Source organism: Pristiophorus japonicus, chromosome 8, assembly GCF_044704955.1.
Source record: "Pristiophorus japonicus isolate sPriJap1 chromosome 8, sPriJap1.hap1, whole genome shotgun sequence".
NCBI lineage: Eukaryota > Metazoa > Chordata > Chondrichthyes > Pristiophoridae > Pristiophorus > Pristiophorus japonicus.
In genome coordinates, this window is record NC_091984.1 from 239,265,192 (window position 1) to 239,287,742 (window position 22,551).

The 22,551-nt window shown below is 53.0% G+C and overlaps 1 protein-coding gene across 1 annotated transcript in view; it reads left to right on the forward strand.

Moving 5' to 3' along the window:
- LOC139269264 (peripheral-type benzodiazepine receptor-associated protein 1-like) overlaps positions 1 to 22,551 on the forward strand; it is a 439,285-nt gene that overhangs the window by 54,410 nt on the left and 362,324 nt on the right. The window contains exon 3 of the mRNA XM_070888352.1: positions 443 to 586. Within this exon, the coding sequence (XP_070744453.1) occupies positions 443 to 586 (144 nt within the window). The remainder of the gene's footprint in view (positions 1 to 442; positions 587 to 22,551) is intronic.

Here is a 22,551-nt window from a genome sequence, read left to right on the forward strand (position 1 = left end):
GATGGGCGTGGAGCGAGCGAGCGCAGTGGTGTCGGGGAAAATGACACTTTGTCTGGGGAGCGAGTGAGGTTCGAGTGAACCCGACTGACAATCGGTGTGTTTACCCAGGGCCCGGACACAAGGGACTCCTGTACAACGCACACAGGAGCCGGGGGGGAGGGGGAAGAGGGGGAGGGGAGGGCGGAGGGGCAAGGGAGGGCGGAGGGGCAGGGGAGGGGGAGGCAAGGCGGAGGGAGAGAGGAGGAAAGGGGGAGGGAAGGGGAGGGGGAAGGGAGGGCGGAGGGGCAGGGGAGGGGGAGGCAAGGCGGAGGGAGAGAGGAGGAAAGGGGGAGGGAAGGGGAGGGGGAAGGGAGGGCGGAGGGAGGCGGGGAGACCTGTGGTCAATTCACACAGCCGCCCAGCGACCCCTCTGTAACCAGCGACTTTTACTTTCTGCCCCCAGCAGTTGAGGAATGAGTTTCAGCCCCTGCATCGCCCCACACCACAGGACGACACCCAGCGACTCCGACAGCTAGAGGAGAAGAACAGGGCTTTGAAAGCCCAGATCACCACCCTGAATCAGGACAAGCAGCAGGCAACGCTTTTAGTGAGTAACTTGGCATTGATATTCTCATTGTGCAGGTGTGAGCTTTTGCTTTCTTTTATCTGCTGCCCCGTGTCCTAACTCGCACCGAGTCCCGTTCACCCATCACCCCCTGTGCTCACTGCCCCGTGTCCTAACTCGCACCGAGTCCCACTCACCCATCGCCCCCTGTGCTCACTGCACCGTGTCCTAACTCGCACCGAGTCCCGTTCACCCATCACCCCCTGTGCTCACTGCCCCGTGTCCTAACTCGCACCGAGTCCCGTTCACCCATCACCCCCTGTGTCCTAACTCGCACCGAGTCCCACTCACCCATCGCCCCCTGTGCTCACTGCCCCGTGTCCTAACTCGCACCAAGTCCCACTCACCCATCACCCCCTGTGCTCGCTGCCCCGTGTCCTAACTCGCACCAAGTCCCACTCACCCATCACCCCCTGTGCTCACTGCCCCGTGTCCTAACTCACACCCAGTCCCGCTCACCCATCACCCCCTGTGCTCACTGCCCCGTGTCCTAACTCGCACCGAGTCCCACTCACCCATCACCCCCTGTGCTCACTGCCCCGTGTCCTAACTCACACCAAGTCCCACTCCCCCATCACCCCCTGTGCTCGCTGCCCCGTGTCCTAACTCGCACCCAGTCCCGCTCACCTATCACCCCCTGTGCTCACTGCCCCGTGTCCTAACTTGCACCGAGTCCACTCACCCATCACCCTGTGCTCGCTGACTTACATTGGCTCCCGGTTAAGCAACGCCTCGACTTCAAAATTCTCATCCTTGTTTTCAAATCCCTCCACATCCTCGCCCCTCCCTATCTCTGTAATCTCCTCCAGCCCCACAACCCTCCCGCGATCTCTGCACTCCTCCAATGCTGCCCTCAAGTATCCCTGATTATAATCGCTCCACTATTGGTGGCCGTGCCTTCTATTGCCTGGGCCCCAAGTTCTGGAACTCCCTCCCTAAATCTTTCTGTTTCTCTACCTCTCTCTCAACCATTAAGACACTCCTTAAAACCTGTCATGTATTTCACCATCTTGCAATGACAATAGTTATGTAACTGTAACTCATGCACACTGTACCTGAACCCTTGAAATGCACACCCTGACCACAGGGGGTGAGCTTGCGGGAGACACTCCTCACCTACGTTTCCAGGTATAAAATGGGAGGTCCCACCCAGGGTCAGCACTCCTTGGTCCTGGGAATAAAGTGAAGGTCACAGAGTGACCGTGTCTGATATATACATGCCTCGTGTGAGTTTGTAGTAAGGTGCAGGGACACCACATTTGGCGACGAGAAACGCGAATCACCGAACCACGAGGATGGCCACCGGTGGCACAGAGGAACGTTACTGTGTGGGTGAGGACTGGGACGACTTTGTGGAAAGACTCCAGCAGAGCTTTGTCACAAAGGACTGGCTGGAAGAGACAGCGGCTGACAAGCGGAGGGCGCATCTACTGACCAGCTGTGGTCCACAGACGTATGCGCTGATGAAAGACCTGCTCGCACCCAAAAAGCCAGCGGACAAGTCCTTCGAAGAGCTCAGCCAGCTGATCAGTGAGCATCTCAAGCCGGCGAATAGCGTACACATGGCCCGGCACTGGTTCTACTCTCACCGGCGTCGGGAGGGTCAAAACGTCTCGGACTTCGTGGCGGAACTGCGGTGCTTGGCCAGTCTCTGTATGTTCTCCGATGCCTGCAGCGGGGAGATGTTAAGGGACTTTTTCATCGAGGGCATTTTCAGGAAGCTCATAAAGTCTAAGGATTTGACTTTAGAAGGGGCGGCGTTGATAGCTCAGACCTTTATGGCAGGGGAAGAGGAGACCAAGCTAATTTATGCACGCAGCCCTGGTTTTAACGTTGCGATGAACCAGGGAGTTAATGTTGCAAAAGTGATACAGAACCCTGCAGGCAGGCAAGGGCAATTCGACACCAGCCAGGCAGGCAGGCAAGGGCAATTCGACACCGCCCAGGCAGGCAGGCAAGGGCAATTCGACACCGCCCAGGCAGGCAGGCAAGGGCAATTCAACATCGCCCAGCCAGCAACAAGCTCCAGGGTGGGCCCGCAACAGGGACAATGGAAAGGGGATCGGCAATTCACGGAATCACGAAGAACAATGCATCTCGTGATGGGACCAATAACACCCTCCATCAGAGTGCTTAGAAACAGCCAAACGGGCCATCAGAGAAGAATGCCTGGGAATAGTCCTTTTGTTAACAGCACTCTCAGCTCATGTTGGAGATGTGGGGGTAGACACACTGCCAAAAGCTGCAGGTTCCAGCTTTATACCTGTAGGATTTATAATGTTAGTGGACACTTGGCCAGGATGTGCAAAAAGGCAGTAGCGAGGCTAGTCTGTGAGACAGAGAAACCAGACGAGGGGTCTGCAATGCAGGATGAGGCCTGGGGAACTACCATGGATGCTGAAGTTCAGCGGGTTCATGTGGCTGACGTCCACAGCTCATACACCAAAACGCCACCCATGATGATGAAAGTCTTACTGAATGGCATCCCGGTGCACATGGAGCTGGATATCGGAGCTAGCCTGTCACTCATGAGCGCCCAACAATTTGAGAGACTATGGCCACACAGAGCTAGCAGGCCCAAACTGGAACGCATTGAGACGCAGCTATGTACGTACACCAAAGAGATCATCCCAGTGCTGGGCAGTGCAAACTTGGTGGTAACGCATAATGGATTACAGAACTGGCTGCCACTCTGGATTGTTCCGGGAAATGTCCCCGCGCTTTTGGAGAGGAGTTGGCCAGCTGAGATGAATTGGAAATGGGGGGATGTGCACTCCATTTCATCCGTGGAGCGAAGTTCATGCTCACAGGTATTGCAAAAATTCGAGTCATTCTTTCAACCTGGTGTCGGAACATTCAAGGGCACTAAAGTAGTGATACGCATCACCCCGGACGCCAGACCAGTGCACCGCAAAGCCAGAGCGGTGCCGTACGTGATGCGTGAGAAAATTGAAAGTGAATTGGACAGGCTGCTCAGAGAAGGCATAATTTCGGCCGTTGAATTCAGCGACTGGGCAAGTCCCATCGTTCCTGTCCTCAAAGCAGATGGCTCGGTTAGGATTTGTGGCGACTACAAAGCCACCATCAACCGAGTGTCGCTGCAAGACCAATACCCGCTCCCGAGAGCGGAGGACCTTTTTGCCACACTGGCAGGTGGAAAGCTGTTCACGAAGCTGGACCTCACTTCGGCCGACATGACTCAGGAACTGACTGAAGAATCCAAGCTTCTGACCATCATCACGACACACAAGGGATTATTTATCTACAACAGGTGTCCGTTTGGCATTCGTTCGGCAGCAGCTATCTTTCAGCGAAACATGGAAAGTTTGCTCAAATCCATCCCCGGAACAATCGTATTCCATCCTTATCACGGGTCGAGACACTGAGGAACACCTCCACAACCTGGAGGAGGTGCTACGCCGATTGGACCGGGTCGGCCTGCGGCTGAAAAAGGCCAAGTGCGTGTTTTTGACCCCAGAGGTCGAGTTTTTGGGCAGGAGGGTTGCCGCAGACAGGATCCGGCTCACTGAATCAAAAACTGAGGCAATTCACTGGGCGCCCAGGCCCGGCAACACGTCGGAATTGCAATCATTCCTGGGGCTTTTGAACTATTTTGGGAACTTTCTGCTGAACTTAAGCACATTGTTGGAGCCGTTACACATGCTCCTCTGAAAAGGGTGTGAATGGTTTTGGGGGGATTGTCAAGAACGAGCTTTCAATAAGGCGAGGAACCTGCTGTGTTCCAACAAACTGCTGACTTTGTATGACCCCTGTAAAAAACTGGTCTTAACATGCGATGCGTCACCCTACGGGGTTGGGTGTGTGTTGCAGCAGGGTAACGATGACGGCCGACTCCAACCGGTGGCTTACGCCTCCAGGTCGCTCTCCCAGGCAGAGCGTGGATACAGCATGGTCGAGAAGGAGGCACTCGCGTGTGTGTACGGTGTGAAAAAGATGCACCAGTACCTTTTCGGTAGTCGGTTCGAGCTAGAAACGGACCACAAGCCGTTAACATCTCTGTTGTCCGACAGCAAGGCTGTCAATACCAATGCGTCAGCTCACATACAGCGCTGGGCCCTCACGCTGGCTGCGTATGACTACACCATACAGCACCGGCCAGGCACCGAAAATTGCGCTGACGCGCTCAGCAGGCTCCCACTGGCCACCACCGAGGGGGCGTCGGAGCAGATCGCCGGGATGGTCATGGACGTTGAGGCTTTTGACACTGCGGGCTCCCCCATCACAGCCCGCCAGATCAAACTCTGGACCAACAGGGACCCCCTCCTATCCATGATAAAGAAATGTGTTCTGACTGGGGATTGGGCGCCCACACACAGGGCGTGCCCCGAGGAGGTCAGACCGTTTCAGAGACGGATGGATGAACTATCCATCCAAGCCGACTGCCTGCTATGGGGCAGCCGGATAGTCATGCCCCAGAAAGGAAGGGAAGCGTTCATCAGGGAACTCCACAGCGAGCACCCTGGCATCGTGTTAATGAAGGCCATTGCCCGGTCACATGTGTGGTGGCCGGGGATTGACTCAGACCTGGAACGCTGGGTTCGCAGTTGCATGACATGTGCCCAGCTGGGCAACACCCCCAGGGAGGCCCCACTCAGCTCGTGGCCCTGGCCCACCAGACCATGGTCACGTATTCATGTAGACTATGCGGGCCCGTTCATGGGGAAAATGTTCCTGATCGTTGTCGATGCGTACTCGAAATGGATCGAGTGCATCATATTAAACTCGTGCACGACATCCATCACTGTGGAGAGTCTGCGTATCGTATTCGCGACCCACGGCTTGCCGGACATCCTGGTCAGCGACAATGACCCGTGTTTCACCAGCCATGAATTCCAGGAGTTTATGTCGGGCAATGGTATCAAACACGTCCGGACAGCGCCGTTCAAGCCGGCTTCCAATGGCCAGGTGGAACGGGCAGTCCAAGTCATAAAACAGGGCATGCTACGTATCCAAGGACCCTCCCTTCAGTACCGCCTATCACGCCTCCTGCTGGCCTACAGGTCCCAGCCGCACTCGCTCACGGGAGTCCCGCCAGCGGAACTCCTCATGAAACGCACGCTTAAAATGCGGCTGTCCCTCATTCACCCAGCCCTGGCAGACATTGTTGAGGGCAAGCGCCAGTCCCAAACCGATCTCCATGATCGAGGCTCAGGGGGAGGTGGATAGAAATAGATCCGGTATTTGTTCTTAACCATGCTTTGGGACCCAAGTGGCTTGAGGGCACAGTAATTGGCAAAGAAGGAAATAGAGTCATAGTGGTCAGACTAAACAATGGGCAGATATGCCGCAAACACTTGGACCAAGTGAAGACAAGGTTCAGTGCAGACACGGAGGAACCGGAAGAAGAGCATGAGATAGCACCTACACCACTGCCAGTGGACGAGCAACAAGGACAGCCCTCAGCATGCACAGTCCCTGCGGCCAGCCCGGACAGGCCGGAATCACCTCAAGTGACAGAGACACGTGCTGAGGCTCAGCCACCAGAGCCACAACTGCAGCGCTCCACGAGAGAGCGCCGACCACCTGACAGACTTAACCTTTGACACAAAAAGATTCAAAGGGGGAAGGTGATGTCATGTATATCACCATCTTGCAATGACAATAGTTATGTAACTGTAACTCATGCACACTGTACCTGTACCCTTGTAATGCACACCCTGACCACAGGGAGTGAGCTTGCGGGAGACACTCCTCACCTGGGTTTCCAGGTATAAAAGGGGAGGTCCCACCCAGGGGCAGCACTCCTTGGTCCTGGAAATTAAGTGAAGGTCACAGAGTGACCGTGTCTGATATATACATGCCTCGTGTGAGTTTGTAACAAGGTGCAGAGACACTACAAAATCGACCTCTTTGACCAAGCTTTTGGTCACCTGTCCTAATATCTCCTTATGTGACTCGGTGTCAAATTTTGTTTGATAATCCCTCCTGTGAAGCACCTTGGGACGTTTTACTATGTTAAAGGCTCTATATAAATGCAAGTTGTTGTTGATGTGTGTGTGTCTGTCAGTGTGAGTGAGTGTGTGAGAGTCAATAACTGTCAATATTCGATGTCTCCAAGATAAGAGGAGACTAATTGATGTCTTGTTTCTGACTGCTCCATTTTTGATCGGGGCGGAGGAGCGGCGAGAGATCAGGGCGGAGGAGCGGCGCGAGATCGGGGGCGGAGGAGCGGGGAGAGAACGGGGCGGAGGAGCGGCGCGAGATCGGGGCGGAGGAGCGGCGAGGGATCGGAGCGGAGGAGCGGTGCGAGATCGGGGCGGAGGAGCGGCGAGAGATCGGGGCGGAGGAGCGGCGCGAGATCGGGGCGGAGGAGCGGCGAGAGATCGGGGCGGAGGAGCGGCGCGAGATCGGGGCGGAGGAGCGGCGAGAGATCGGGGCGGAGGAGCGGCGAGAGATCGGGGCGGAGGAGCGGCGCGAGATCGGGGCGGAGGAGCGGCGAGAGATCGGGGCGGAGGAGAGGCGAGGGTTCGGGGCAGAGGAGCGGCGAGGGTTCGGGGCAGAGGAGCGGCGAGAGATCGGGGCGGAGGAGCGGCGAGAGATCGGGGCGGAGGAGCGGCGAGAGATCGGGGCAGAGGAGTGGCGAGGGTTTGGGGCCCAGAAGAGTCGAGGGCTCAGGGGCAGCCCGGACCAGCCCACACTGTGCGATATGTGCGCACACTCGGTCTGTGCAGCAGAGCAAGTCTCTGGTCATCCTGGTTAACCCTTGCAGCTGGACCAAGACCTCGCTCTGTCAAGCCCCGTGTGGTGGCTGGTGTGCAACGGCCACCCCACGTTAAAAAAATCCACCCACAGGCATCTCCCACCCTTCAGCATGTAGTTCGGGATCCAGAATATTAGGTCCTTCATTGAAACACCTGTGAACTCATCCCTTTTTGGTGTGGAAGCAAGTCATCCTCGACACGAGGGACCGCCTAACATTATACGTGTGTGAGTGAGTGTGTGTGTGAGTGAGTGAGAGTGTGTGTGTGTGTGAGTGAGAGTGTGTGTGTGAGTATGTGTGTGTGTGTGAGTGAGTGTGTGTGTGAGTGAGTGAGAGTGTGTGTGTGTGAGTGTGTATGAGTGTGAGTGTGTGTGTGTGTGTGTGAGTGAGTGTGTGTGTGAGTGAGTGTGTGTGTGAGTGAGTGTGTGAGTGAGTGTGTGTGTGTGTGAGTGAGAGTGTGTGTGTGTGTGTGTGTGAGTGAGAGTGTGTGTGTGTGTATGTGTGTGTGTGAGTGAGTTGTGTATGTGTGTGAGAGTGTGAGTATGTGTGAGAGTGTGTGTGAGTGAGAGTATGTGTGTGAGTGAATGTGTATGAGTGTGAGTGTGTGTGTGTGTGTGTGTGTGAGTGTGTGTGTGTGTGTGTGAGTGTGTGTGTGTGTGTGAGTGTGTGTGTGTGTGTGTTACTGTAGCGCAGTCTAATTTCAATGATAGTTGCTATTCAGTCTGGCCACAATCTTTTAATTTTGAATTCATTTCTACTTGATACAGATTGCCGCGGAGTGTGGTGAAGCAAAGAGCTGTTGTGTAACATGAGTGGACAATCCCACAGCAAAAGCAAAGCCACATTTGTGTAATGGATTAACTCGCAGAATATCTGATTGCACTGTGGTGCAAGTTATAAAACTGGGGGAGACCAGAACTAGGGGCCATCAATATACGACAGTCACTAATAAACCCAACGGGGAATTCAGGAGAAACTTCTTTACCCAGAGAGCGGTGAGAATGTGGAACTCGCTGCCACAGGGAGGGGTTGAGGCGAATAGTATCGATGTATTTCAGGGGAAGCTGGATAAACGCATGGGGGAGAGAGGAATAGAAGGATATGGTGATGGGGTGAGATGGAGAGGGGTGGGAGGGGTGTGGAGCATAAACCCCGGCACGGAGCATGGGGGACATAAACCCCGGCACGGAGCGGTGGGACATAAACCCCGGCACGGAGCGGTGGGACATAAACCCCGGCACGGAGCGCTGGGACCCAATGGCCTGTTTCTAGGCTGTACACTTGATGTAATTCTATATAAAAAATTATTTTACATTTGCCAGACTGTGGGGAAAGAGCGGGGAGAGTGGGTCTGATTGGATTGCTCTATCACAGAGCCGGCACAGGAACGATGGGCCGAATGGCCTCCTGTGCTGTGTGATTCTGTGATTGTAGGATTGTAGTTATAGTACGGTGGTAGGTAAATGTCTATTTTTAATACAAAAGAAATTAATCTTATTTAGCTGATTTATTTAATTAATTCTCGGGATGTGGGTGTTGATGAAGGAGAAAGCTGGGTTAGATTGGCAGTGGATAGATCGCGAACATGTTGTTGTTCCTAACTTATTCCCAGAAACACTGAGCGGCATGATAAATGTGTGCAAATTGTGAGCGAGCTCAGCGACCCTGCGCTCCAGGATGATACCGATGTGCACGGGCCTTTAACTGCCCAGTAACTGGTTAATGGACCCAGAATTTGCTGGTTAGCTAATGGTGTTTCCCCTCTCTCCTGGGACCGGGACTTAGCTGTGTTCAACCTGTACCTGCTGCACTTCGCAGGGTATACGGCACGGCAGGTGTACGTAATGTCGGCAGCAGGAGCACAGTGGTTATGTTACCAGACTCATGACACCGAGCCCAGAGTTCCCGAGCCCAGAGTTCCCGAGCCCAGAGTTCCCAAGTTCCAGAGACATGAGTTCAAATCCCACCATGGTAGCTGGGGAATTTAAATTCAGTTAATTAAATGAATCTGGAATTAAAAAGCCAGTGTCAGTAATGGTCGTAAAAACCCATCGGGTTCACTGATGTCCTTTAGGGAAGGAAATCTGACATCCTCACCCGGTCTGGGCCTATAGGTGACTCCAGACCTACAGCAATGTGGCAGACTCTTAACTGCCCTCTGAAATAGCCCAGCGAGACACTCAGTTGTACCAAATCACCATGAGAAATAAAAATAATAATAAAACCAGACGGACCACCTGGCATCGACCTTGGCATTGGCTACGGACGCGACAACGGTACTCCCAGCCCAGTCGACCCAGCCCAGTCGACCCGGCAAAGTCCTCCACACCAACATCTGGGGACTTGTGGCAAAATTGGGAGTGTTGTCCCACAGACTAGTTAAGCAACAGCCTGACATAGTCATCCTCACAGAATCATACCTTTCAGCCAATGTCCCAGACTCCTCCGTCACCATCCCTGGCTATGTCCTGTCCCACCAGCAGGACAGACCCACCAGGGGTGGTGGCACAGTGGGATACAGTCGGGAGAGTGCGGCCCTGGGAGTCCTCAACATTGACTCCGGACCCCATGAAGTCTCATGGCTCCAGGTCAAGTATAGGCAAGGAAACCTCCTGCTGATTACCACCTACCGCCCTCCCTCAGCTGATGAATCAGTATCCTCCACATTGAACACCACTTGGAAGAAGCACTGAGAGTAGCAAGGGCACAGAATGTACTCTGAGTGGGGGACTTCAATGTCCATCACCAAGAGTGGCTCGGTAGCACCACTACTGACCGCGCTGGCCGAGTCCTGAAGGACATAGCTGCCAGACTGGGCCTGCGGCAGGTGGTGAGAGAACCAACACGAGGGAAAAACCTACTTGACCTCTTCCTCACCAATCTACCTGTCGCAGATGCATCTGTCCATGACAGTATTGGTAACAGCGACCACCGCACTGTCATTGTGGAAACTAAGTCCCGTCTTCACACTGAGGACACCCTCCATCATATTGTGTGGCACTACCACCGTGATAAATGGGATAGATTCAGAACAGATCTAGCAGCTCAACACTGGGCATCCATAAGGCGCTGTGGGCCACCAACAGCAGCAGAATTTTATTCCACCACAATCTAACCTCATGGCCCGGCATATCCCTCACTCTACCATTACCATCCAGCCAGCGGACTAACCCTGGTATGAGGAGTGTAGAACAGCATGCCAGGAGCAGCACCAGGCGTACCTAAAAATGAAGTGCCAACCTGGGGAAGCTGCAACACCGGACTACATGCATGCTAAACAGCGAAAGCAACTTGCTATAGACAGGGCTAAGCGATCCCACAATCAATGGATCAGATCAAAGCTCTGCAGTCCTGCCACATCCAGTCATGAATGGTGGTGGACCATTAAACAACTAACGGGAGGAGGAGGCTCCATGAATATTCCCGTCCTCAATGATGGCAGAGCCCAGCACGCAAGTGCAAAAGACAAGCCTGAAACATTTACAACCATCTTCAGCCTGAAGTGCCAAGTGGATGATCCACATCGGCCTCCTCCTGAAGTCCCCACTATCACAGGAGCCAGTCTTCAGCCAATTCGATTCACACCACGTGATACCAGCTGAGCGCACTGGATACAGCAAAGGCTATGGGCCCTGACAACATTCCGGCTGTCGTGTTGAAGACTTGTGCTCCAGAACTAGCCGCGCCTCTAGCCAAGCTGTTCCAGTACAGCTACAACACCGGCATCTACCCGACAATGTGGAAAACTGCCCAGGTAAGTCCTGTCCACAAAAAGCAGGACAAATCCAATCCGGCCAATTACCGCCCCATCAGTCTACTCTCAAACATCAGCAAAGTGATGGAAGGTGTCGTCGAGAGTACTGTCAAATGGCTCACCAATAACCTGCTCACCGATGCTCAGTTTGGGTACCGCCAGGACCACTTGGTTCCAGACCTCATTACAGCCTTGGTCCCAACATGGACAGAAGAGCTGAATTCCAGAGGTGAGGTGAGAGTGACTGCCCTCGACATCAAGGCAGCATTTGACCGAGTGTGGCATCAAGGAGCCCTAGTAAAACTGAAGTCAATGGGAGTCAGGGGAAAACTCCCCACTGACTGGAGTCATACCTAGCATAAAGGAAGATGGTTGTGGTGGTTGGAGGCCAATCATCACAGCCCCAGGATATCGCTGCAGGAGTTCCTCAGGGCAGTGTTTTAGTCATTCCATAGAATTCTCTGCCCCAGAGAGCTGTGGAGGCTGGGTCATGGAATTAAGGTGGAGATAGACAGATTTTTGAGCGATAAGGGAGTAACAGATTATGGGGAGCGGGCGGGGAAGTGGAGCTGAGTCCATGATCAGATCAGCCATGATCTTATTGAATGGCGGAGCAGGCTCGAGGGGCCGAATGGCCGAATCCTGCTCCTATTTCTGTGTTCTTATGTCCCAACCATCTTCAGCTGCTTCATCTTCCCTCCATCCTAAGGTCAGAAGTGGGGATGTTCGCTGATGACTGCACAGTGTTCAGTTTCACAACCCCTCAGATAATGGAGCAGTCCGTGCCCACATGCAGCAAGACCTGGACGACATTCAGGCTCGGGCTGATAAGTGGCAATTAACATTCACGCCACACAAGTGCCAGGCAATGACTATCTCCAACAAGCGAGAGTCTAACCACCTCCTCTTGACATCCAACGGCATTACCATCACCGAATCCCCCACCTTCAACATCCTGGGGGTCACCATTGACCAGAAACTTAACTGGACCAGCCACATAAATACTGTGGCAACAAGAGCGGGTCAGAGGCTGGGTATTCTGCGGCGAGTGTCTCACCTCCTGACTCCCTAAAGCCTTTCCACCATCTACAAGACACAAGTCAGGAGTGTGATGGAACACTCCCCACTTGCCTGGATGGTGCAGCTCCAACAACACTCAAGAAGCTCGACACCATCCAGGACAAAGCAGCCGCTTGATCGGCCCCCCATCCACCACCTTCAACATTCACTCCCTCCACCACCGGCGCCCCCTGGCTGCAGTGTGTACCATCTACAAGATGCACTGCAGCAACTCGCCAAGGCTTCTTCGGCAGCACCTCCCAAACCCGCGACCTCTACCACCTAGAAGGACAAGGGCAGCAGGCGCATGGGAACACCACCACCTCCACGTTCCCCTCCCAGTCACACACCATCCTGACTGGGAAATATATCGGCCGTTCCTTCATCGTCGCTGGGTCACAATCCTGGAACTCCCTCCCTAACAGCACTATGGGAGCACCTTCACCACACGGACTGCAGCAGTTCAAGAAGGCGGCTCACCACCACCTTCTCAAGGGGCAATTAGGGATGGGCAATAAATGCCGGCCTTGCCAGCGAGGCCCACATCCCAGGAACGTATATAAAAAAAAAGAGCCATCGTTCACAAGCCATTCACCTTTGCAATTACCGAAAGCCAATTGCTCCTCATCACAGGACTCGATTCATCGCATTCACTGTCTCGTCTCTGCGCCATCTTTCATTGTAAGCTGGAGTCTGCTTTTCATTTCATTCACTTGGAGCTAATTCACGCTAGATAAAACTGTGGGAAATAAATATCCGTTTTTACGCCGCGAGTTGTTGTGATCGGAAACGCACTGCCTGAAAGGGCGGTGGGAGCAGATTCAATCATGACTTTCAAACGGGAATTGGATAAATACTTGAAGGGGAAAACATTGCCGGGCTGTGGGGAAAGAGCGGGGGGAGTGGGAGACTGATTGGATAGAATCTTTCAAAGAGCTGGCACAGGAACGATGTTTCTGAATCCCTCCATGGCCCTCGCCCCTCCCTATCCCTGTGACCTCCTCCAGTTCCACAGGCCCCCCCCGAGATCCCTGCACCCCTCCAATTCTGCCCTCTTGCACATCCCCTGATTTCCATTGCTCCATCATCGGTGGCCGTGCCTTCTGTTGCCTGGGCCCCAAGCTCTAGAACTCCCTCCCTAAACCTCTCCACCTCTCTCTCCTCCTTTACGACACTCCATAAAACCCACCTCTGTGACCACCTGTCATAATATCACCTTATGTGGTTCAGTGTCAAATTCTGTTTGATTATGCTCCTGTGAAGCGGCTTGGGAGGTTTTACTATGTTAAAGGTGCTATAAGTGCACGTTGCTGTTGTTTTGATGCTGGAGTTGTGGCTGGATGTGTTTTTGGGCAGAATCAGAGAACGGATTTAGTTGGTTGACATTTATTGAAGGAAATGGAAGTGGTTGAATCTTCAGAATTGTTGCCTGAAGTGAAGATGTTAATGAACCTATTAACTTGCTGATGGCTTGGTTAACCTGTGTTAAGATAAAGGAGTTTCCCTTGCAGAGTACTGCTCTCTTTTGAAGTTTATGAATCTTATTTCTATGATGTCGGATGAGATACATTGGGAATGTTTAACATGTTTTACCGCTTGCGATTTATCTTCGATGTGATCACTTACTGAGTTGCCTGTGCCCCCGGTTCTGGTAGCTTGTGTTAACGTGAGGCAGTGCCCTGGATTAACCTTTATCTTCCCGATGTGACTGTCTCCACTAACCCTCCTCTGGAAGTCTGCCGCTGCACGCCCTCAGTCCGGTGATGCTGTCACCTGTGTCGCGGCCGTTGTGAGTTCCCTCGCGATGGTGTAAATGTCCCCATGGAGACCGACACCGCCTCTTAACTTCATTCCTGGTCCACTTCCTCCAAACATCTCAGACACAGGAATCCCATTGGGAAAGAAAGCCGTGTATTTATATAGCGCCTTTCACCACCCCCAGACATCCCAAAGCGCTTTACAGCCAATGAAGTACTTTTGGAGTGTAGTCACTGTTGTAATGGGGGAAACGCGGCAGCCAATTTGCGCACAGCAAGCTCCCACACACAGCAATGTGATAATGACCCAGATCATCTGTTTTGTTATGTTGGTTGAGGGATAAATATTGGCCCCAGGACACTGGGGATAATCTGCCTGCTCTTCTTCAAAATAGATTTTTTATATCCACCTGAGAGGTCAGGCTGGGCTTCAGTTCAACATTTTACTACCAATTAATTACTTTTTGAACTATTCTCACTATTGTTTTGTGGGCAAATATACTGGCCAATTTGCACACAGCAAGATCACACCAATAGCAAATCAATTATTAACTGGGTGATTTATTTTGGTGATGTTGGTTGAGGGAGGAATTTTGTCCATGGCACTGGGGAACTCCCCTGCTATTTTTCCATTCATGCCTAAATCTTATACATCCCTCCATCCCTCCTCCTTAGTGGCAGCCGTGGCTCAGTGAGCACCACCCTCGCCTCAGAGTTGGAAGGTCGTGGGTTCACGTCCCACTCCAGGGAGTTGAGTATGCAAATCCAGGCTGACACTCCAGTGCAGTACTGAGGGAGCGCCGCACTGTTGGAGGGGCAGTACTGAGGGAGCGCTGCACTGTCGGAGGGGCAGTACTGAGGGAGCGCTGCACTGTCGGAGGGGCAGTACTGAGGGAGCGCCGCACTGTCGGAGGGGCAGTACTGAGGGAGTGCCGCACTGTTGGAGGGGCAGTACTGAGGGAGCGCTGCACTGTCGGAGGGGCAGTACTGAGGGAGCGCTGCACTGTCGGAGGGGCAGTACTGAGGGAGCGCCGCACTGTCGGAGGGGCAGTACTGAGGGAGCGCCGCACTGTCGGAGGGGCAATACTGAGGGAGTTCCGCACTGTCGGAGGGGCAGTACTGAGGGAGTTCCGCACTGTCGGAGGGGCAGTACTGAGGGAGCGCCGCACTGTCGGAGGGGCAATACTGAGGGAGTGCTGCAGTGTTGAAGGCGCCATCTTTCGGATGAGACATTAAACCAAGGCCCCGTCTGCTCTCTCAGGTGAACGTAAAAGATCCCACGGCACTATTGCGAAGAAGAGCAGTGTCCTGGGCCAATATTTATCCCTCAATCAACATAACAAAAACAGATTATCTGGTCATTATCACATTGCTGTGTGTGGGAGCTTGCTGTGCGCAAATTGGCTGCTGCGTTTCCCACATTACAACAGTGACTACACTCCAAAAGTACTTCATTGGCTGTAAAGTGCTTTGGGACGTCCGGTGGTTGTGAAAGGCACTATATAACTCCAGGTCTTTCTTTCTTCCCTCCCTCTCTCCATCCTTCCCTCTCTCCCTCCCTCTGTCTCTCTCTCCCTCTCTCCCTCCCTCTTTCTCTCATACTTTCCTTCCCCCTCTATCTCTCATACCCAACCTCCCCCTCTCCCCCTCCCACCCTCTCTCCCTCTGTCTATCTCACTCTCCCTCTCTCTCACCCGCTCTCCCCCTCCCACCCTCTCTCCCTCTGTCTATCTCACTCTCCCTCTCTCTCACCCACCCTCCCTCTCCCCCTCCCACCCTCTCTCCCTCTGTCTCTCTCACCCGCCCTCCCTCTTCCCCCTCCCACCCTCTCTCCCCCTCTCTATCTCACCCTCCCTCTCTCTCACCCTCCCACCCTCTCTCTCCCTCTTCCCCCTCCCACCCTCTCTCCCTCTGTCTATCTCACTCTCCCTCTCTCTCACCCTCCCTCCCTCTCTCTCCCTCTTCCCCCTCCCACCCTCTCTCCCTCTGTCTATCTCACTCTCACCCTCCCACCCTCTCTCTCCCTCTTCCCCCTCCCACCCTCTCTCCCTCTGTCTATCTCACTCTCCCTCTCTCTCACCCACCCTCCCTCTCCCCCTCCCACCCTCTCTCCCTCTGTCTATCTCACCCTCCCTCTCTCTCATCCGCCCTCCCTCTTCCCCCTCCCACCCTCTCTCCCCCTCTCTATCTCACCCTCCCTCTCTCTCACCCTCCCACCCTCTCTCTCCCTCTTCCCCCTCCCACCCTCTCTCCCTCTGTCTATCTTACTCTCCCTCTCTCTCACCCTCCCTCCCTCTCTCTCCCTCTTCCCCCTCCCACCCTCTCTCCCTCTGTCTATCTCACTCTCACCCTCCCACCCTCTCTCTCCCTCTACCCCCTCCCACCCTCTCTCCCTCTGTCTATCTCACTCTCCCTCTCTCCCTCCCACCCTCTCTCCCCCTCTCTATCTCACCCTCCCTCTCTCTCACCCTCCCTCTCACCCGCCCTCCCTCCCTCTCTCCCTGTATTATTATACACTGACTCTTCCATCACCAGCACAGCCTGTGTGTTGCTGATTTGTTGTGTAGTGTTTGTGACGCAATCACTGGACCGATCGTTGCACAACACCGCTCTCCCAGGAACAAACTGTTTTGCCCACTGGATGGGTTTCCATGAAACACTGTGCTCACTGCGATTATCACTCTCTAATGTGCTGCTGTTGTTTGCTCGCTGAGTTCCCAGGAGACATCGATATTTAAATTGTTAGCGTGTAAGCGTGTTCATTTCTGTTGCTGAGTTTAATCGGAGCAGAAAAAGGTTCCTTCAGGATGACCTCAAACATGGTCCAGTGACGTCACTTGTCGGGTTCACAAAGCATTTCTATGGCAGCAGAGTTATCTTATTACTTTGTGTTTACTGTTCAAACAGTTAACAAAGGAACTGTTGAAAATACATGTTTTCTCAGCAATGATAATGGCTCTGTTTTATAGCCGGAGGGTTTACTGTTTTGAAAGGACATTTCATTTACACGGTGCGTGTCACATTTAGTAAATGATGTATTGAAGTCATCTTTTATAAAATAGTGTTCCTTCATATTTTCCTCCATTTCATTTCCCAGCCGGATACCTCACCCCCCCCCCACCCCCGCCCCAGCCTGGGCTGACACATGTTTGCAATTTTAAAAATTGAATTCTCGGCCGTGGGCATCGCTGGCAAGGCTGGCATTTATTGCCCATTCCTTTCAGGGAGACGTTAAACCGAGGCCCCGTCTGCCCCCTCGGGTGGATGTAAAAGATCCCACGGCACTATTTCAAAGAGCAGGGGAGTTCTCCCCGGTGTCCTGGCCAATATTTATCCCTCAATCAACATAACACAAGCAGATTATCTGCTCATTATCACGTCGCAGTTTGTGGGAGCTTGCTGTGCACAAATTGACTTCCGCGTTTCCTACATCACGGGGAAAGAGCTGTCACCAGCACAACAGGCCTCATGGCCTCCTTCTGTGCCATATCATTCTCTATCCTTCCATCCTTCCCTATCATTCCCTATCCTCCCATCCTTCCCTATCGTTCCCTATCCTTCCATCCTTCCCTATCGTTTTCTATCGTTCTATCGCTCTATGATTACAAAAGTCCTTCATTGGGTGGAAAGCGCTTTGGGGCGTCTGGAGGTTGTGCAAGGTGCTATAGAAATGTAAGTTCTCTCTATGTTGAGGTGCAAGTTGCTGACTGCGGAAACCTGTTTTGAAATGTGTTGTGCCGAGCTCACAATGAGTGAGAGGCTGCGGCAGGAACTGCCCATTGCCGAAGCCCATGTGGATGGTCACTGTGAGCACAGGGCAAACTGGCCATGGTGGGACTGGACCGGGATTGGAAAACGGGTCTAACTGTGAAAGACCCGATTGGTGCTCGGTGTTGACGTTGGACACTGGGCTCCCTCTCTTCCCCCAACGCTCCGACATCAATTTGAAAGAAGTGGGCTGACTGGATGATCCAGCAGCGTGATCGGAGTGGGCTGGCTGTGTTGATCCTGTCGATTCAGATGGTTACAGAGGTAATTCTAGCCTTGCCTGCGTAGTCTGTGTGTGTACTGTTCTATAATTAACTTGCTGTTATTATTGATGCAAGTGCATTGTGAAGAGTGAATTTATATATCATGGCTTCACACCGAAGTGTGTTTCATCTATTTTTGAATCTGTATCAAAGGAGGAATTTAATAGCGCTTCACTTGTTGTCCGAGCCGAGGTTTTTGAGCAGTGGACTGTCGGGTAAAGAATGGTGTTTTCACAATCTGTCACTAGTTCAGGTTACCAGGCTCCCCGATACAGGACGATGCTCAGAGCCACTTCCAATGTGTCATGTGTCACTCACTCTGTTCATCAGCCTCAGTCATGGGAAACTGTTCAAAGATGCTTCACAGCGGTGTGTCTGGTGGTTGAGAGAAACCTGTGTGAATGGTCGAGCGCCATTGCCCGACCACTGGGTCTAAAGGAGTTGGAGATGGTATTCTTCTTTCATATGGTAGCGGCAAAGTAAATCAAACGTCAGTATCCCGGTGTAACAGTGTAGATATCCCGCAGGCTACCTGTGAATTCCCTCTGAGGGCAGTGCTCGATGATGTGCCCCAGGGTCTGATCAGGAGCTCCACAGTCACATGATGGGGAGGCTTTAATCTTCCAGCTATGGAGAAGGTGGCAGCATCGACCGTGACCGGTTCTGAGGCGGTCGATGGTTGCCCACTGTTTGCGAGGGAGGTTTGATCCTTCAGGTTGTACTGTGGGCTCCTCGATAAGGAATCCATTCCATGTGCCGCAGTCCTTCCAAGCATTTCGCCGTCGGTCATCGAGGCTGAGGGGAGATCGCTGAAGGGCGATGGTCCAGAATGGCCTTCCAGGTTTGAGACGGGTTGGTGGGTAGATTGTTCCAGCTGGCCTGAATCGGCATGTCTGTGCTGGTGCTGGTTGTATTCTCTGGAGACAGCGTAGTCTCTCGATCAAAGAATCTGCGTATTATACATTGAGAACCCTGTGTGAATGATCGAGTGCCATTGCCCGACACACCACCGGGGTTTGAAGGAGTTGGAGAAGATTAGGCAAATGAAGAATAGTGATTGGCATCAAGCTTGGGTTTTCAAACCAGTAGCATTCTGGGTTTTATAAACAGGGAAACACAGTCCAAGATTGAAGAGAGAGCAGATTTGCACCAAACCCTGATTAGACCACAGTTCGACACCATGGGTCTTGGGTGCCCCATTATAGTAAGGCCAGTGGAGATTACAGAGCATATACAGCACACAAACAGTCCATTCGGCCCCAACAGACTGTGCTGGGGTTTATGCTCCACACGCGGCCCCTCCCATTCCACCTCCCTCATCTCAGCCGTTCAGTACCTCTCCATTCCCTTTTCTCTCATGTACTCCTCTCGTTCCCTGTGAAAGCACCTAATCTATTCACCACACTCGGATGATGCCAGGGATGGGGAACGATAGCTATGAGAGAGACCGGAGACTCTGGGACTGATCCTACTGGAGGCGGAGGAGATTTAATAGAGGATTGTGAAGGGCTTTGATAGAGTGAATACTGAACATCAGAGCTAGGAGCGGGAGTCGGCCATTCGGCCCCTCGAGCCTGCTCCGTCACTCAGTGAGATCATGGCTGATCTTCGACCTCAACTCCACTTTCCTGCACTAACCCCATATCCCTTGATTCCTTTAATATCCAAAAATCTATCAATCTCTTTCTTGAATATACTCAAAGACTGAGCCTCCACAGCCCTCTGGGGCAGAGAATTCCAAAGATTCACCACCCTCTGAGTGAAGAAATTCCTCCTCATCTCAGTCCACAATGGTCGACCCCTTATCCTGAGATTGTGACCCCTGGTTCTCGACTCTCCAGCCCGGGGGGAACACCCTCCCTGCATCTACCCTGTCAAGCCCTGTAAGAATTTTGTATGTTTCAATGAGATCGCCTCTCATTCTTCTAAACTCTAGAGAATATAGGCCTGGTCTGCTCAATCTCTGCTCATAGGACAATCCCCCCATCCCAGGAATCAGTCTGGTGAACCTTCGTTGCACTCCCTCTATGGCAAGTATATCCTTCCTTAGGTAAGGAGACCCAAACTGTGCACAATACTCCAGGTGTGGTCTCACCAGGGCCCTGTATAATCTTTACTCTTATACTCAAATCCTCCTGTAATAAAGGCCGACATACCATTTGCTTTAATCACTTGCTGTACCTGCAGGTTAACTTTCAGTGATTGGTGTACAAGGACACCCAGGTCCCTCTGAACACCAACATTTCCCGATCTCTCACCATTTTTCCTACGAAAGTGGCTAACTTCACATTTCTTCACATTATATTCCATTTGCCATGTTCTTGCCCACTCACTGAGCCTGAATTTATGCCGTTTATCAATTTCTTGGTCCTCCTTTGCTGAATTCTAAAATCCTCCCAATCCTCGGCCTTGCTGCTCTTTTTGGTAACATTATAAGCCTCTTCCTTTCATCTAATACTGTGTTTAACTTCTCTTGTTAGACACAGTTGGACCACTTTCCTTGTGGGGCTTTTGAAAGACCATTGCCCCTGGTCTCGAAGGGGTTGGGGGGGGGGGCTGTGGGGTCCCGGGGGGGGGGGGGGTCCCGGGGGGGAGGGGGAGGGATCCCGAGGTGGGGGGGCTGTGGGTTCTTGGGGGAGGGGGGGTCCCAGGGAGGAGGGGGAGGGATCCCGGGGTGGAGGGGACTGTGGGGTCTAGGGGGAGGGCGGCTGTGGGTTCTCGGAGGGGAGAGGGTCCCGGGGGGGAGGGGGAAGGATCTCGGGGGAGTGGGGGAGGAAGGCAGTGTGGGTTCTCAGGGGAAGGGGTCTCGGGGGGGGGAAGGGGAGGGCTGTGGGTCTCGGGAGTGGGGGGGAGGAAGGCGGTGTGGGTTCTCAGGGGGAGGGGTCTCGGGGGGGAGGGGGGGGAGGGCTGTGGGATCTCGTGGCGGGAGAGATTCAGGGTGGGTGGGTTTGCTGAGTTCCTCTGGGCTGCTCAATCCCAGCCTGGATCATTGTCGCTCCAGATTCTCCCCCCACCGCCCCCCACGGACTTACCTCCGTCCGGCCCGGAGCTGTCGGGATGCCCCAGGGTCCCACAGCCCCCCGCCCCCAGCGCCCAGCCTACTGCCACCACCAGGTCTCATGCCAGGGCTCTCGGTAGTTCGGTCATTCACCCATTCACTGCCTGAGGCCCAGCCCCAGGGGCCCAACCTTCTCATATACACACACACAGTTATACACACACACACTCACACACACTCACACAGTTATACTCACACACACTCACACAGTCACACACACACACACACAGTCACACAGTCACACACACACAGTCCACACACACACACACACACAAGGTTACACACACACACAGTCCACACACACACACACAAGGTTACACACACACACAGTCACACACACACAGTCCACACACACACACACACGTTTACACACACACAGTCACACACACACAGTCACATACACACAGTCACATACACACAGTCACACATACACGGTCACACACACACACGATTACACACATGGTTACACACACACAGTCACATACACACAGTCACATACACACAGTCACACACACACGGCTACACACACACGGTTACACACATGGTTACACACACACTGGTACACACACACAGTCACATACACACAGTCACATACACACAGTCACACATACACGGTTACACACACACTGTTACACACACACAGTCACACACACTTACACACACTCATTCACTCACACACTCACACTCTCACACACACACACACTCGCACACACATACTCACACTCTCACACATACACACTCACACTCTCTCACACACACACGCTCACACACACACACTCACACTCACACACACTCACACTCTCACACACTCACACTCTCACATATACACACACACACGCTCACACACACACACACTCTCACACACTCACACTCTCACACATACACACACACACACACTCACACTCTCACACACACACACTCTCACACACACACACTCTCACATATACACACAATCACACACACACACTCACACTCTCACACACACACACTCTCTCACTCACACACACACACTCACACTCTCACACACACTCACACACACACTCACACTCTCACACACACACACAGTTACACACTCACACACGGTTACACACTCACACACTCACACTCACACTCTCACACTCTCACACTCACACACACACACTCTCACACACTCACACTCTCACACTCTCACACACACACACTCTCTCACACACACACACACACACACACACACGCTCTCACACACAGTTACACACACACACACACACACTCACACTCTCACACACTCTCACACAGTTACACACTCACACACGGTTACACACTCACACACACACACACACACACACACACACACACACTCACACTCTCACACTCTCACACTCTCACACTCTCACACACTCTCACACTCTCACACTCACACACTCTCACACGGTTACTCACACACGGTTACACACTCACACACTCACACACACACACACACACTCTCACACACACACACACACTCTCACACTCTCACACTCTCACACACTCTCACACTCTCACACTCACACACTCTCACACGGTTACTCACACACGGTTACACACACAC